This window comes from Lycium ferocissimum, chromosome 8, assembly GCF_029784015.1.
Source record: "Lycium ferocissimum isolate CSIRO_LF1 chromosome 8, AGI_CSIRO_Lferr_CH_V1, whole genome shotgun sequence".
NCBI classification, from domain to species: Eukaryota; Viridiplantae; Streptophyta; class Magnoliopsida; order Solanales; family Solanaceae; genus Lycium; species Lycium ferocissimum.
The window spans coordinates 50,154,580-50,171,557 of NC_081349.1; the positions used below are offsets into that span (position 1 = coordinate 50,154,580).

A 16,978-nucleotide genomic window follows, 5' to 3' on the forward strand; every position below is an offset into this window, starting at 1 on the left:
CGAACAAAAATACTACTCTAGCTAACGAGGCTATACTTTTTATAACAAAGATAATCTCAGTTAGCAGCTTCATCCCCACTCTCATTAAAAAGAAAAAAGAATAGTAGCAATTCATCGCAATGGAGAGTAGCAGAAAAAAGAACGGTTGACCACACACTATCAACAATTCACATGCAACTAAGTAAGCTGGATACACAACAGTACTAACACAATACCCACTTTCACTAGATCACGCCACATCTTCAGGGATAGCAGTTTTTGCATGGATAGTGGATTCAACCGGTTAACTTAATTACGACTACAAAATATTAGAGGCCTAAAGTCAAACTTTATTAAGATCCCTAAATATTAAAAATTATATATTTATTCACATGATTCATGCTTTATATCTTGACAGATTTGAATTTTAAAAATAAAAAGAAATACTTCTATGAAGTAACAGTATGAAAAATTGGCTTAACATATAGATACACCCTTGAACTTGTCGACTGAGACTCTACCATCTGAATCCTCCAAATTCACTTTTACTGTGCTACTTGGATACAAAATTAATATGCATCCAAACACAAAAAGTGTGTGCAATTCACACGCCAAAATAGCAAATAAGACAGAGACACATGGATTTACTTAAACAAATAAAAAATTTACAAAAAGAAAAAACAGCCCTTTCCTCTTCTTGAGTCCTAACCAAAATGACCCAAAAAAAAACTTTTTGACCCAAAATACCCCAACAAAAAAAAAAGTGACATAAATATCTTTATACTGCGCTAAAGCACTTAACCGTGACGGAAAGTCAAGTGTTTTAGCGCGAGAAAATAATCGCGCTAAACCAAATCGTCTCTCTCTCCTATAGCGCAAGATTTTCCTATTTTCCCATAACAGCCACTTATTACATTTTCACACTTTTTTACGTAGTTTAGCCGTATATTAATCATGCTTTGAGACTCCGAAACTTCAATATTTTATATAGAACCCTATTTATATGTGTACGATTAATAAGGTAGGCTCAATACTTCAAGATACGCAAAAGTTTGGATTGTCGTTTTAGTGGTTGAAAAGTGCTCGAAGTCCTTTATTGTTTGAAGACTTGTAGTCATTAGCTTTACGTTATTTATCTTTTAGGGTTTCGTGTTATTTTTAAATTAATGCTTAACTTTATTTCGAATGTGTCACGTTTTTTTTATTTTTTTTTTATTATCAATTTAGGATGTGAAACTATAAATAATAATAAAGACTAAGATAATAGTTATAAATATAAATAGATATACAAAAAATATATAATACTTACGATAAACTGTACAACACTAATGTTTATACACTATCGTGGATGGGTCCCACATGTGGTATGCTTGAGACAATCCCTAGGCCTAAGGCTCATACCATCCCCACCGCCCTCGCCATCGTCTCCATCGCCCTTTTTCCTCTTAATAACCGAACACTCCAAGTCATGATCATCTCCTCTTCCCCTGGGCCGTGCGCCCTTGACTAGAATGTGCTTCTTCTTGGGATCTGGTCCCGCTAGCACGGGCAAAACCTCATGCTGACCTGGGTCTGGAAACTCGACCTCTTCCTCGTCGGGAGTCGCCACCGCAGGCGCCGAAGGATGAACCTGAAAAGTACATAATAATTAGTACCATTTCTTATTTATATTGAATACATTAACGTTTTTGAATAATCAAACTTGTGTATCAACGGGCGCTTGAGTAGGCTCCTGAGATAGGTCTGTAGGCTCCTGAGATGGGTCTGGTGCAGAATATGAGGTGGTCTCCTGGACGAGATGCTATTCGAAGTCCAAATAAAGGTTATAAAAATTAAATAAATATTTATCTTATATTGAATCAAATTGATTTTAAGTAAAAATCTTACCTACGCCTCGGTAGTCTCATGAGAAGACACCTCTGCCTCGGCAGGCTGATGAGAAGGCTCCTGAATGCGCTTATCCTGTGGACCCACTGGCGTCGAATCCTAAAATATGAAAAAAACGAAATAATAAGTAACATACATATTTAAAATAAGTACTTTAAATAATCAAATATGTATTTTAAATATTGACCTTATATTGAATAAAACTAATTTTAATAAAAAGCTTACATGTGGCTCGACAGTCACATGGGAAGACACCGTTGGCTCGGCAGGCCCATGAGAAAAAACCTGAGTGGGTGGCTCTGCTGGACCCGCTGGCGCCGAATCCTAAAATATAAAATATTACTAAATAATGAGTAACATATATATTTGAAATAAGTAATTTAAATGAACAAATAAGTATTTTAAATACTAACCGGGATCAAAAACTCATCGAAGTCAAGAATTCTGGCTCCCTCTAAATTCCTCACAGGCCGCTCATCAGCTAATGAAGCGCGTAACGCCACCCAATCGACGTTATCATACTCCTCCATGTATGCATTCTGCCTCGGCTGTGATGAAGACCCAGGTATCTCAGCAAGTAGGAGCGCCGGCGTAAACGTAAGTGAGTCCCAAGTCCCCGACACGGTGATGGACTAGAACCGGAACGTCCTTTGGAATGGAATCGGCTCGTACGCCTCATACTCTATGATATCCTCCACCACCGGGTTCTCTAGCAGCAAGACCTCGTCCTGCCGGCCCTCTCATGACATGGCGTCCTCTCGCGCACGGCCTCTCCTCCTCTAGGAGCACCCGGTCCTCTCTTCTCTGGCGCGGGTCGATACTCGGCCTCTAGGGAATGTGCTCCCGCATGCGCCTAATATCTCCCCGGGGCGCCGGATACCATCGTCAGATATCCGTACCATCTCCGACGCAAGCCCGGGATAAGGCATATGCTCTAACCCCAACATGCGTAATCGTTATACAGCCACCAGCTGCATTTGTGTTCAACAGTAAAAAAAAAAAATATTTTTTAAAACGTAATAGTTAATGCAATTAAATAAATCTAAACACGGTAAACTTACCAATGCCTCGCATCGCCCCGCGAGTCTTTGAGTATCTGCGTATCCCGCCGGGACACAAAGCTGGGTTGCCGATTAATCGGCGTGTGATCTGATGATACCAGCGCATGTAATCCTCAATGGGAGTCGAATGGCCGACCACCAGCTAAAGTGCCCAACCTCGTTCTCCCAACGGTGGGAGCCGGACAACCATGAAAGCCATAAAATCATCATCAGCGACGCCAATCGTCCCGGTAGTGTCGAAGCTCATGACGTACGTCGGGGTATACTCGTGTATGCCCAAACCGTCGTAAGACACGCTCGGTCATGTGGTCCTCTACATGTCCGTGTTATCAATGGACACCGCGACCTCCAAAACCCCCGACACGCTTCGCAAAAAAGGCCGCAAATCGTCTAATATAGCGACGTACGACGTCCATATAAATAGGCGCATAACATATAAATACAAATCAGTGATCACCAAGTAGAAAAGACGTTTAATTAAATTAATAAGCTAAAGTTCAATAGTTTTACCGCATCGTCCGCCATGTAATCAAATTGGTCCCGGAATGGAAGAATGTTGTGGTGCGTATCCACATCCAGGTCAAAACCCGCTGTCCACCTCCTCGCATAAGGCATGTCAATCTCGAGGTGATGCCTAGGTACGGGCTGAAAAGGCAGCATCCTCTCCCACGCCCATAACTGTAAGCGATATTAGAAAATACGATTTTTTTAGTCGTCGTTTCAAGAGGTTTGTTTACATTAAAGGAACGCACACTTAAAATATTACCTGGAGAAGAGCAAAAAATCCACACACATCGCTGACAAAGACCAATAGATGGTCGGCATAGGCATTTGTAAAGATACGCCAAAACAAAGACCGCCCCAGCTGTAGTCTTCCAAGCGGTCCAAATGCTCCAAGAAAATCAAATATCGTAAACTGACAAAGGCACCCGATGAGTTCAGGAATAAAATGCCCCCGAATATAATAAGCAGGTACAAACGAGTATAATGATCAACAACGTCCTGCTGGGTGCCATCCTCAACAGGAGGCTCATCCTCCAAATAAGTGCAGAGTGCACTAATCTGAACCCGACTCTGTCCCGACATCTGACCCTCGCCACCAGGCACCAAGTGGGTGAGCTTAGTCAACTCTGTCACCCATGTACTACCATGAGAAGGCTCGTACCGAATGTATAATGGCTCTCCATCTACCCACAATCCAAAGAGGACCTCCACATCCTGAAGTATAATCGTGGCCTCACCGGTGCGAAGATGGAAGGTATGTGTCTCCGGCTTCCACCGCTCAACCATGGCCGTAATGAGTGCCCAATCATGCTGCACCCGACCAACAGACACGCAGCGATAGATGCCGCCCCAAAACAATATGTCTAAGACGCGAGGGTGTGGGGGGCGCTCGCGTAAAAGAGTCCACGCTCTCTGCAGCCTACGGGGACGGAGCCTAGTTGATATCCCTATAGTACCAGCTCATAATAACTCTGACCTATGATTGCCTTGCAAAGACAATACAGATCTATCAGCGGGCCCCGGGTGAACAGCGGGCCCCGGGTGATCATCGTGCCCCGAGTGATCATCAGGCCACGGGTGATCATCGGGCCCAGGGGGAATATTCGGATCCATGAAAGAGTCCGGTCTGTACAAACTAAATTAGTCATTATTCTTGAAATGAAAGATAAATTATACTCCCTCCGTTTCAATTTATATGAACCCATTTGACTAGGCACGACATTTAAGAAAGAGGGAAGACTTTTGAAACTTGTGATTCAAAATAAGCCTTGAAAATTTGTGTGGCTGTAAATCATTCATAAAGTGAATTTGTTTCCAAATTAGGAAAGAGGTCATTCATTTTGGAACGGACTAAAAAGGAAATAGGTTCAAACAAATTGAAACAGAGGGTGTATTAACTAATTAATAATTTGTAGGGAATATGTGAATTATGTTGTATTATATCTTGTGAATAATTAACATGGGATAAACAATTTCATAAATAAATAAAATAACAATGGCATAATTAACATAATAGGAGATTACTATATTTCGGGGGTATGTAGTCTCTATGTACGTGCGTTGCACGAATATTTCTTGTCAATTTTTATAATATTATTTATATTCTATTGATAAGCAACTTGGAAAAAAAAATATCTACTTATTATCTTGAATACAATATTTATTTTGAATGTATAAATCTTTATTAGATAGTCTTTTCCAAAAATTATTTTCACTCTCCAACCAAATATTGGAATAAAAATAATTATTTTCAACATAACTTTCGTCATATTAAATGTGCGGTAAATTTAATATGTGATAGTAAGGACACATATGTGATGGCAAAGACTTTTAAGTTAATTAGTTTTGAATTATGTGATGGCAAAGACTTTTAAATTAATTAGTTTGGAATCGAAATTCAAAAAATATTTGTTTAGAACTCTATTTTGAATATGTGATATATTTTTAGTTGACCAAATAGCCAACACAACTATGATAAAATTAGACTAAAAGAGTATATTCGTCGACCACATATTTTTCTACAAACTTTACATTTTTATCGTTAACTTATGTATTTATGAAAAGAAGAACTTTAACTATTCTTTTTTAGATAATCTTTTTTTTTATTTAACATATATATTCATGCTTTTAAAATAATATAGCTTTAACAATTTACAACTTGTTTGGATGGTTTTTACCTATTGTATTATATTCATTTACAGCTTGTTTGGATGGTTGTTACCTATTGTATTATATTGTGTTGTTAGTTTAAATATAATGTTTGCTTTGATTGTTACTTTAATTTTATTGTATCGTATCGTTAAATCCATCGTTATGTAACGACGAAAGGTCCTATTTTATATAACGACTGATTTGGTCCTATACAGTACAACACAATACGATACATTATGAAACAATACATAACAATCATCCAAACAAAGTGTTAACAAAATAATAATTCATTAACAATCAACTTCTTTCAATTCATAACCAATATTTAACAACTAATTAATTCATAATCAATATTTAACAAATAATAAATTAACAAAATATTAATTCATTAACAATTAACAATTAACAATTCAACAACAATTAACGATTCATAAATAATTAACAATTCATAAACAATTAACAAATTAACAACTCATAAACATATAACAACTTAATAATTCATAAACATTTAACAAATTAACAATTCATACACATTTAACAATTAATGAATTTGCCAAAAAAAAAAAAAAAACGGAACGTGGCAAAAGCCATCGCCTGTACCGATCAAACCAAAAAAAAAAAAAAAAAAAATTGACTTTTTTGTTTGGAAATTAAGGACGATTAAATGTTAAACATGCGTACAATATAATGTATATAACAAATTATGACAAAAGTCCATAGTAGAAAACCTTAATCGAAGATTTTTTGTAGAGTTGTGTTAATCGAGTTGTACGCCGCTTTTTCCCACAATTCGAGCTTAGAATCTTGCTCCTTGACTTGAATATACCAAGAATCTAAACTTTCCCGACGAAAATTAATAGAAAACGACGTTTTTTTTAAGTGGGGACCACCTTAAATCGCCTCCAATGGCGTTTTTTAAATTTTTTAACGCCACTGGAGGGACCAGTGGTGGAGCCGATCGGGTTTTATGGTGGACTCCTATAGCGCAGTAAAATATCTTTGCGCTATAGAGAGAAAACGATTTGGTTTAGCGCGATATTTTCGCGCTAAAGCACTTAACGGCTCTGTCACTGTTAAGTGCTTTAGCGCAGTATTTCTTTAGCGCAGTAAAATACTGCGCTAAAGGTATTTATGTAACCATTTTTTGTTGTTGGGGTATTTTGGTTCAAAAGGTTTTTTTTTTGGGTCATTTTGGTTCCGGACTCTCCCCTTCTTCTCCTCTTCATGTACATCACTGGAAGCAAGACGCAGGAATCGGAGCTCCCGCGAAACGTGAAAAATGCAGCAACGTTACAAAATAGTTCAAAAAACGGAGGTATCAGCCAAATCTGTGTTTAGTGTGAAAAAAAAGGCTGGTCATCGGCGGTTAGATCTGGGTTAGCTTATATTATGCATTCCAAGCATATTATTTTACCATGAAAATTCGTGGTAAACAATAATATTGTTAATGCCAAAAGAAATTTCTCTTCCTGAATAAAAGAAATGGAAAAGGATATTTGATGTGTTCGGTATGGAAGAAAGTATTTTTCAGAAATATTTTCAAAAAAAATTTCCACGTTCGGTAGGTCAAAAATTTTGAAAAATATTTTCTCTAGAAAAACAAATTTCTTAAAAATGACTTTCCTAGTGTAGTAGGGAAAATAAGTTTTACAAGTGACATTCAATACTGATTGTGTCCTCCTTACCTTACAACACACCTCATCTTCACCCCATCCCACCCCTATCTCCCATAATATTTATCTAGATTATATCCAAATGCTTTTAGATTAAAAAAAAATTACTTACCTACTTAATTAATAAAACTAATAATTAAAAACTTACTTATCTTCCTAAAAAATATTTTTGATGAAAAACATTCTCTGTCATACAGAACACACCTATTATCTCACTTCATTTTAAAGAATACTCAAAGTGGAAATCATTAAATGGAAACATAATCTGCACTGAGGGTTTTAATAGTTAAACTTGAAAAGTCTTGTTACTTTACTTTAAAAGTGTTGAAGAATGATAAAAGTATCACATCGGTGCTTAATGAGATGAGTGATCTCCTTATATGAACTTGGTCAATTCTTTCCTCATAATCTAGCTTTTGGGGTTGAGTAAGACCCAGGATCCATTCTTTACATGGTATCAGAGCAGGACCCATCTCACCCGATGTGGGGCCTCCAAATTAAATTTCCCACGTACAAGATGTCCAGCACAGGGCGTAAGGTGGGGTGTTGAAGAATGAAAAAATACCACATCGGTGGTTAATGAGATGAGTGGTCTTCTTATATGAATTTGGATAATCCTCCCCTCATAAGCTAGTTTTTGGGGTTGAGTTAGGCCCATAATCCATTTCTTTACAATAAGATCATTGTTGGGAGATTCACTGAAATAGTCACTCAATGTAACCGTTTAACTTTTGACCTCGTTAAGAGATATTTTATGAAAATAAATATGCAATCAGCATTAGGTAGCGAAATCTTGACGAATCGTTAGGATTCCATATTGATTGAAAAAAAGGCCTCGTCACAGAAATAGTCGGGATTCCTTGTTAAATCACCATAATTTTAATGCAAATCTTGACGAGTTTTAGATTGATGAGCAACTTGTCTTATCACAACTTTTGATGGATTATTAGAATTTGTGATCAAATCCTGGCAGATTGCCAGTATTTTAACCATTTTTGACATATCCCTAGTGTTGATCATGTTAAGAATTTCTTAACAATTGATATAAAATATCCTTCTTCTTTGTAAAACATATATTTTCATGTAAATACTTTTATCACTAATTTAGGCATTGTTACTATTGTGAAGAGGCTGAAAATTAATATTAGTGTTTTAGTTAATACATCAATCACTAACGTATTTTAACGTGTTATAGAATATACTGCAATAATATATATAGATAATGGAACAAAATTTTCTTAAACTATCACATTTTTATTACGTTCTTACTTAAATTATCCATATTTTACATTACCCCCTGAACTATAACTTTTAGGTTTCACGTTTTTATTAGTTTCATACTTAAACTATACCTAGTTTACGTTATCCCTTGAACTATAACTTTCAGGTGTTACCCCCCCCAAACACAACCCCTTAACTCATAATATATTATGTAAGTGTGTTCACGCTCCCAGAAAGTTTGAAAAATAAGCAAGTGGCACTACGCGTGTTGTTTATACTTTTTTTCAAATTTCGTTTAAATTATTAATGGTTTTGATTATAATATAAATTCTAACTAAATAAGTAAGACTAAAGAAAAACAAAAGTCAAAAATAAAAAGGTAGTAACCTTAAAAGGAAGATAAGCAAAGGTAAAGAGAAAAACATAAGGGATGTCACTTTAGTCCCATTTTGTCGAGAGCCTCTCTGGCTATGGAGAAATTGAAGTGTACCAGTTCTCATTTGGTTCGATTGTACAGTAGTCTAGAATCTTTGATTTAATCGTGCCTTGGGTTTAAATGTGTGAATCAAGTACCGTGATCAAAAAATCCCTAGACTTTGAGAGATTGAAGAACATATCTACACATTCGCAAGTTCTTTTACTGTTTTCTTCCTTTTTTTTTTTTTTTTTTTTTGCTTAGTCCATGGAGACTAAATGACTATATGAAATTATGCTGATACTTCCACACATTATGGGTAACGTAGGAGACATCTAGGACTAATTTAGTCACATTTTCATGTTCCAGTTGAACCCTGTCCCCTTGATTGCCCGTTGTTCCAGCCCCTTGATTAGCCGTTGTAAAGCCCCGCATAGAGCTATTTAATTTCGCCCATCACACGCCTCTAAGGAGGTGATTACACATACTTTGCCATCTGTCAAGCCAGGAGGATTTTAGCACCTGAAAGCTATAGAACTAATGTGAATTAGACATAATTTAATTATGAAACTAATAAAAACGTGATAGTTTAAGGGGGTTTATCACTTGATATTATATGTGAAAGTTCTAGTTCAGGAATAATATAGACTAGACATAGTTTAAGTATGAAACTAATTAAAACTCATAGTTTAGGAGGGTTTTGATCCGTTATCTCTTTTTCTTTCAAGTATAAACACCACAATCTTTCTTTGTGAAATAAAAAACTAGGAGGTACTTATTGGAATAAACATTTATTTTACTTTACCTTAAAATTTTAAATTTATTTACTTGAAATGTGATGTAAACTTTATTTCTTTTAATAAAGAGAAAAGTATTTACTTACGGCAGTAGAAAGGAGCACGCTTCATAATTCTTGTAATTGGAAGAAGGGTAAGAGTTTCTTGTTATGAATTAATGGTTACATGAACACCATAAGCAAACAATAAACTTGAAGAAAAAAATAGCCGAAAGGAGAAAGAAATTGGATTTTCCATCACTACACAATAACACAAGAAAAAAAAAAAGTACTCCCAACTCCAACTCCCCCTCACCCACTACCCAAATATCTTGAAAGTACGAAAAAAAAAATATACTTAAGTGAAAAGAAAGTACACAGAATCGATTGATCAAAGAAGTAAAAATTCTTTTAGGAGGAAGAAGGAACAGTGAGTGGACATATCGATTTATGAAGCACCAAAGAAACCATAAGTTTCTTCTCTTCTTCTTGCTTCCGTTATAATTTTCACAGTGGTCCAAAGCATGTTCTTGCCCGCCGTCTTAGCAGGACAAAGCCAAGTGGTGACAAATCAAGAAAACGTACAAATTTTTTTATGTCTTTTTGTATATACACAAAACACACACACACACACACAATATTCGTTTTTCAGTCACTGGCATTATTATTAAACTTCAAGAACCCTATCTCTCTTTGTACTTCATCTTTTTCAGTATATAAATAGCAGTTAGAAGGGTCTTTGTGTTCTCAACACACACACACACAAACATTCTTGTGTGTACCCCTTTGTCTCTAGTTACAAAGTCAAAAAAAATTCTCATACTTTAGTCAGTCCCATAAAAAAAAAAATATGTCTTCGTCATCATCACCACCATCTTCTTTAGGAGAAGGACCTTCTTCTTCTAGGAGCCGTAGACGTGCCGGAAATGATGTTTGGCCAGAGCCATTTGTGGAGGATTTGGCTTTGGAAGTTGCCACTGATGCTTCACGTTCCGTTGGCCGCTTGGCTGCTGCCCAAGCCCTATCCGTTATTTTTCAGGTAGTCGACTCCAACTTGTTTGAAATTGACACTAAAATTGGATGATATTATCATTAATTATGGTCCTTGTTAGGTTGTGATGAAATTCTTGGTCACCTTTAGCTTAGTAATCTTTTTCCATAATCATATGTTTAAAGGTAATAGGGGTTTGTAGGATATAGTACAAATCTTTGACCAATCACCCTTTGAATTATATATAGGCTGTAGTTACGTTACGTAACAAGACGCAGATTTGCATTAAAGATTTTCTGAAAAAGTAGAGAAATCATGGATGCATAAAGGAAAATTTGCAAGTACTGGATGATGTATATATGTCAAAATAGCTTAGGCAATAGCTGTATGAGGCTGCAGGATGAAGAATTTGGACATCAAGACTATAAGTCGAAGAAGTTTGTACTTGTGGATCAGACTTATAACTTTATATGTTGAATGTTTTTCTTCTTCAATTTAATTCTCTTTTTGTGCTTGTTGACGGGAATATAGAGTAAGGCCTCATTTGTTTGCGCTTATTAGAGGTCTGAATCTGAATGGTTCATACCTTAAGTCATTAAGTGCATTTGTTTGCATTAAGATATAGGCATTTATTGGGTCTGAATATGTCTTAATCATTAAGATCTTGAATCAAGTCTTAATATCATTAAGAGGTGTTTTTGTTTGGAACTTTTTTATCACCAGCTCCAACCCTAACCTTCCACCTCAACACCACCCCCACCCATCCACCTCAACCCCACTCCACCACCCCCACCCATCCACCTCAACCCCACCTCACCACCCACCCACCCTCCACTCCAACCCCCACTCCCCACCACTACCATCAACCCCAATCCCACCCCACACCACCCACCCCCACTCCCCACCAACTCCACTATCAACTCCTACCCCATACCACCCCACTCCTCACTACCCCCACCCCCACTACCTCCCACCCCTCACCCCAAGCACCCCACCCCCACTACTATTTAATTTGAATTGTATATTTATTATGTTTAAAAAATACATTATGCACATTCAGATATTGAAAACAAACAGTTTTAATCATTCAAAATGTTCGACACAACATCTTAATCATTTAGATGTGCATTCAGATTCAGACGTCTCAATCTTAATGAAAACAAATGAGGCCAAGGCAGCCATCATTATCACCCTTTAGATTATCCATTTTTGGATGGCCCTCTTTTTAGCATATGGTCATAAGGAAAAAAGGGTTTTTTTTGGTTTCTTCAAGTTTCTTTCCCTTTCATAGCCCGATCCTTTTCAAGCTCTAGAAGCACTGCCAACAGAATGTGTATATTTAGTTAAGGATGTGGGCAACTGAAACCCCTTTTCATTATTTAGTTTGCTCAAATCGTTTTCATAATGAGGTACCCTCTTTCCTGTCTTTTTTTAGAGTTTTGCTTTTGTTCTTTTATTTTCCAACATGCCTGGTTAATATGATTCAGGTAACCATATGTGGAGACAGAAAGAAATAAAAATTCCCAAAGGGTCTTTTCTTTTATGGCTTATTTTCATTCATAAGGACAGAAATTTTCATGATCGCCCTTTCCTCACAATCCGTTGGGTAATTATTTTATGTTTTCTGGTCCCCCACATTCTTTTCTCAGATAAAAGTTGCAGCTAAAGGGCAATAAATATCACACTATCTGAATATGTACTAATCTAGATTTAAGCTTCATATGTTCCAAGTCTTTTTGTTGTATGGAAGAATCTTCTTGTCTTCCTGAATCATTCTCGAATTTTTTGGTGTCATAAGAACTGTTCAATCAAATAGTATTAGAAGTCGCTCATTTTTTTAATTATTCAAAATCAATTCTCCATACGTACATTTTAAAATGTAGACTAATAACATAGGTACCTAACTTAATACTAATACCATTAGGCCAAGCTTAAAATTAGTGAAGGCAATTACCTTGTTGGTTTAAGTGTAATAAAATTAAGGTAGGTCTGAGAAGTAAAATTTCATTTCATGGTCAAAGAAACAAGAAGCTGCAAGTGCAAAAAGAGTAATAAGATTCGTTGATTCTAACGAGAAAGGCCATATTGGCTACCTTTCTTGGAAATGAAAGAAAGAAAGGATAGGATGTGGTGTCTCTTCTCTAAATTGAAAAGCAATACTTATAACGTCAATCCGATGTTTATATGTAGAGGATTTCTCATGAGGTTGATATGGGTCGTGCTTATGGTATTCGTGAATATATGTTGTGGACCACAAAGTGCACAAGAAACTAGTCACTGTCCTGTTTAATTTTTGTATATATGTGTTTGGATTTTGTTCATCTCTTTTGGAAGTCAATCTCTTTTCTTCTGTCAGTTTTGACCCTTCAAGAGTGTTTTTGTCCCTTCTGTATTCTCCTTATTTATTGCTCTAAAAGACTTTGGGTTGGGAAATCACATCTTTCCAAGTAGTAATAAAATTTCAATTCTCTATGTGATTTACAAGAGTTTAAGATAAACGAGAAGTAAAATACATTTATTAAATAAAGACATCCTCCTCCTTCCTAGTATGTTAGTATAAAGAAATACATCAGTCTTATATTTAAATATTATTTAATTTTAGATATTTTAATTTTCTCATAACATGCTTTTATAATTTCAAAATTACAACATGACATGTCTAAAATTAAAAAATTTAAAACTACATTTGATATGTCAAACATAAATTTCGTGTCCGTCAAACACCGAATGTACAGTGTAATATGAGGGAGTAATAGTTAGATGTGTTTCTTTTTCCTTTTTACTGATCAAGAATTTGAAAGATATTGGTACTAGTATATTAGTGTAATTAAATAGGCATTGAAGGGTGTTACTGTGTGTTAACAGTACCTTGTGTTTGTAAGCCTGGATGGGTGTTATTAAAAGGAGGGAAATGTCAGTATTTTTCTTCTTCACCTGATAGTAGTAGAGACATATTATGAGATCTAGCATGTACCCTAAGACTGACTACCATGGTTACCTCTACTCCGCCTACTACCCCTACTTCCTGACTCTTTTTCTGACCCCCTCCATGCATCACCATCTCCCACTTCTCTTCTTCTTCATCTCCTTTCATTAGGTTTTCTAAGCTAGAGTTGGGACATATATTTCAAATATAAAATTCACTTTATTTGAAATTTATGAAGTGGAGTTCAAAATATAGTTGAATTTGGTTATACATTTTGTAAAGAAGAAAAGAGAGCACTTTATTTGAAATTTATGAAAATGGAGTTGTAAAACAGGTTTGAAGCACTTTTACAAGTTGGATTTGGAAATTTTATAATCGAACACTGATTTTGAAATAAAGTGGAAAACTATTCTCGAAAAAAGTAAATGATATTCATGGTCAAACGACTACTAAGTAAATCTTGTGTTTTTTTCTTTCTAATTTGCTTGTTAATTAGGAATAAGAGAAATCCAATGAAAATAGTTAGACTTATACAACATTGAAAGGGCACTGCAAAATGTATGTATGTCTGCCTCTGCTTTAGAACTCTTGGATTTTGGAACCGACCCAGATTTTGTTTAAAACACTAATTAAACATGAGCTTCATTAATCAGGGATCCCACTAATGTGATTGTATTGGGCATGATTGGACTTTTGTGGTTGCATATGCCTATTAGTACTCTTAGCTTAACTTTTTTTGTGTTACTCAAGATAATTATACAATTGATAATTAATATGGAACTTATATTATTTAGTATTTACAATCCAGATTTCAAGAATTTTTGATGTTCCTTTTTCTAATGACAAAAAATAATGTCGCTAAATGATTTTGTAATGGCTATTATATTCAGGTTTGTTCAACATGGCAAGCAGTGTCACAATCGGATCTGCTATGGCAAAACCTGACCCGGCAGATATGGAACCGCCACGAGCTTCTCCGCCAAACATGGAGGGAGGAGTACATATATTGGCACCAAACAGCCAATAACTTCCTTCACCATAGATACACATATAACACCCTCCATTTTGTGCCTGAAAACAACGACGATGACAACAACAATAACAATAACAACGATAGTCTCTTCTGTCGTCGTTTAGCCTTGTCTGACCACCATTTAGCTGCTGGTTTTTCCGATGGCTCGGTTCAGTTGTTTTTTCTACCTACGAGGCTACATTTGTCGACGTTCCACCCTCATCACCATGATCGCCTAGGCCGATTCTCTAGAGCTGTTTCCGGGATTATTTTGTCTGATGTTCAACTTGTGTTTGCTTCTCTAGATGGTGATATTCATGTGGTGGTCATTGGTGATGCTGCATCACCTAGACGTGCTCACTTAGGTGACGTGGTGAATGACGGTGCTTTGGTTGATTTCACTGGCTGTGACCAGTGGTGGGTTGGCCTCTATGCAGGTATTATTCTTTTTGTAAATTGTCTACAGTATCTTTTTTTTGGTCACGTAAATGTCAAGTCTGGTATGGTGCTAAGGGATTTTTATTCTTTTGATTGAAACTACTAATTTGCTTTGTGGATAGTGAGAAAAGAGGGGCTAAAAGTTTGGACTTTCGAATATATAACTAGGAAGGGTTGTTAGTTTGTTTTTTCATTTAGTTATAATCACGATTGTAATTGTTGGTTTCTGTGCTGTCCTCTTTTGATGTAGGGAAAATTAAGATTAACCCAAACCTTTTGATGGTCTGTAAAGAAAGGTCAAAATTCTTGAACAAGTGGATCAACTTAACTGTGTAACGTTATAACATAATGTGACGGGCACTGCACAAAATTAGGGTGTTCAAATTCCTTTCAAAGGTCATAAATGTTACAGTACTATGTTAGTAATAGTATTAATAATTACTCAAATGTTTTGCTTACCGAAATGCAGTAAAGAAGTGTTAGAATTTTCATCTGACTATACAAATTAAATGGGTAAAGGAAGAACTACGGGTACTTTTAAGTATGCAACAAGCTAGAACTTCACTTGGTAGCACTAGTTCACGAACTTTAATTACAGTGATTCTTTGAACTATGTACTTATTTTGCATATTTTCAGGTGTTCCTGGGAGTGCATTTCACATATGGAATAGGGAGACAGAAGAACTAGTCTTTTTTGGTGGTGAATTAACAGATCCAGAAGCTTTAATGGGTTGGCACCTACTCACTGAAGTAACGGATATCGTCGGTCGAATCAGAGTGACAACCCGAGAGACTGCCGTGGCGTGCACCAGCCTGCAGCTCATGGTAATTGACTTGCAAAATCAAGGCGTAATAATAACAGCACAACCGTCCCGAAGAGGGCTCATCGTGGCATCATTTGATGCCCGTAACGAGACACTGGTGGCTGTTGACAGCCGGGGTGTCGCCACCGTGCGTAGGGCGGATGATTTGGAGGAGATATGCAGGTTTAATGTTAGAGGTGCCAATCAAAGGGGAGTTGTTGGGTGCATGAATGGAGGGTATGCATTGATGTGGATTGGGAATGTGATTAGGGTATGGAATATTGAAAATGGAGCATATCTGTATAGTCTTCGGGAGAGAATAGGAGATATTAATGCTATAATTGCAGGTGAAAGGTATGTTGCAGCTTGTTCCAGTGATGCCACTATCCATTTGTGGGACTTTGGTGCACAATAGTAGTATGGAGCCTTTGACTTGGTGTAGCAGAAACAGTAGTTTTAACAGGACAAGCAGCTATTTTTTTTATGGTTATTCTTGGTGGTAATTTAAGGGGGAACTGGAAGGTCTTAAGGCTTTTAGGTACAGTAGAGCTAACATGGATGAACAGAAAAGGAACAGGAAACAAACAACATTCTGAGGGATATATTCTGTTGTACCAAGAATCCACCAATCATATGCTTTTTTATGCCGTGCAAAGTATCTTTCATTTTCTTACCAAGTTTCACTGTGCTTCTGCCTTAGCTTTTCTCTCTACTAATTATGTCTATGAGGTTGCAATTTGACCTAAGTTTATTCAAGAATCTGGATTTGCACGTATTTTGTTGGAAATGAAATAATAACTTTTATGTTTTTTATATTTCCCTTCCCTTTAATTTGAATTTATACCAAGTCAAGTTGGTGAAGTAGTAATTATATTTCCCTTCATAATTTGAATATATACCAAGTTCAAGTGGGTGAAGTAGTTATGACAAGAAATTATTGACTTTAGTATATGTGTTTCGACTTCTTGAAAAGGGCACTAGTATTCTAATTTCTAACAATATCAGTGAACAGTAACTTGGTTGTGCTGTAACTTCTCTATTTTTTATTATCAGATATCCCTGAATGGGAGCTAGTACTGTATTACTTTCCTCTAAAGTGTAGGACAAATATATAGTTTTGTAGACATTTTCTTGTTGTACAA

General features: G+C 36.2%; 2 protein-coding genes across 2 annotated transcripts; one reads left to right on the forward strand and one right to left on the reverse strand.

The window, feature by feature from the left end:
• Positions 1 to 1,373: 1,373 nt before the first annotated feature.
• LOC132067033 (uncharacterized) lies at positions 1,374 to 2,473 on the reverse strand. Its single transcript, XM_059460194.1, has 4 exons — positions 2,280 to 2,473; positions 2,092 to 2,190; positions 1,867 to 1,965; positions 1,374 to 1,609 (listed from the first exon to the last, which is right to left on the reverse strand). The coding sequence occupies exons 1-3, from the start codon at positions 2,394 to 2,396 to the stop codon at positions 1,867 to 1,869; spliced, it is 315 nt and encodes a 104-aa protein (XP_059316177.1). The 5' UTR covers positions 2,397 to 2,473; the 3' UTR covers positions 1,374 to 1,609.
• Positions 2,474 to 9,611: 7,138 nt separating this feature from the next.
• LOC132067034 (transcriptional regulator STERILE APETALA-like) lies at positions 9,612 to 16,639 on the forward strand. The gene is made up of 3 exons (XM_059460195.1): positions 9,612 to 10,705; positions 14,474 to 15,032; positions 15,671 to 16,639. The coding sequence occupies exons 1-3, from the start codon at positions 10,517 to 10,519 to the stop codon at positions 16,249 to 16,251; spliced, it is 1,329 nt and encodes a 442-aa protein (XP_059316178.1). The 5' UTR covers positions 9,612 to 10,516; the 3' UTR covers positions 16,252 to 16,639.
• The last annotated feature ends 339 nt before the right edge of the window (positions 16,640 to 16,978 follow it).

Coding starts and splice junctions, on each gene's coding strand:
- LOC132067033 (XM_059460194.1), bottom strand. CDS start 2,396: ATGGAGGAGTATGATAACGTCGATTGGGTGGCGTTACGCGCTTCATTA. Junction 2,191..2,279: donor TCGATGAGTTTTTGATCCCG/GTTAGTATTTAA, acceptor TTTATATTTTAG/GATTCGGCGCCAGCGGGTCC. Junction 1,966..2,091: donor ATGTGACTGTCGAGCCACAT/GTAAGCTTTTTA, acceptor TTCATATTTTAG/GATTCGACGCCAGTGGGTCC.
- LOC132067034 (XM_059460195.1), top strand. CDS start 10,517: ATGTCTTCGTCATCATCACCACCATCTTCTTTAGGAGAAGGACCTTCT. Junction 10,706..14,473: donor CCCTATCCGTTATTTTTCAG/GTAGTCGACTCC, acceptor TATTATATTCAG/GTTTGTTCAACATGGCAAGC. Junction 15,033..15,670: donor GTGGGTTGGCCTCTATGCAG/GTATTATTCTTT, acceptor GCATATTTTCAG/GTGTTCCTGGGAGTGCATTT.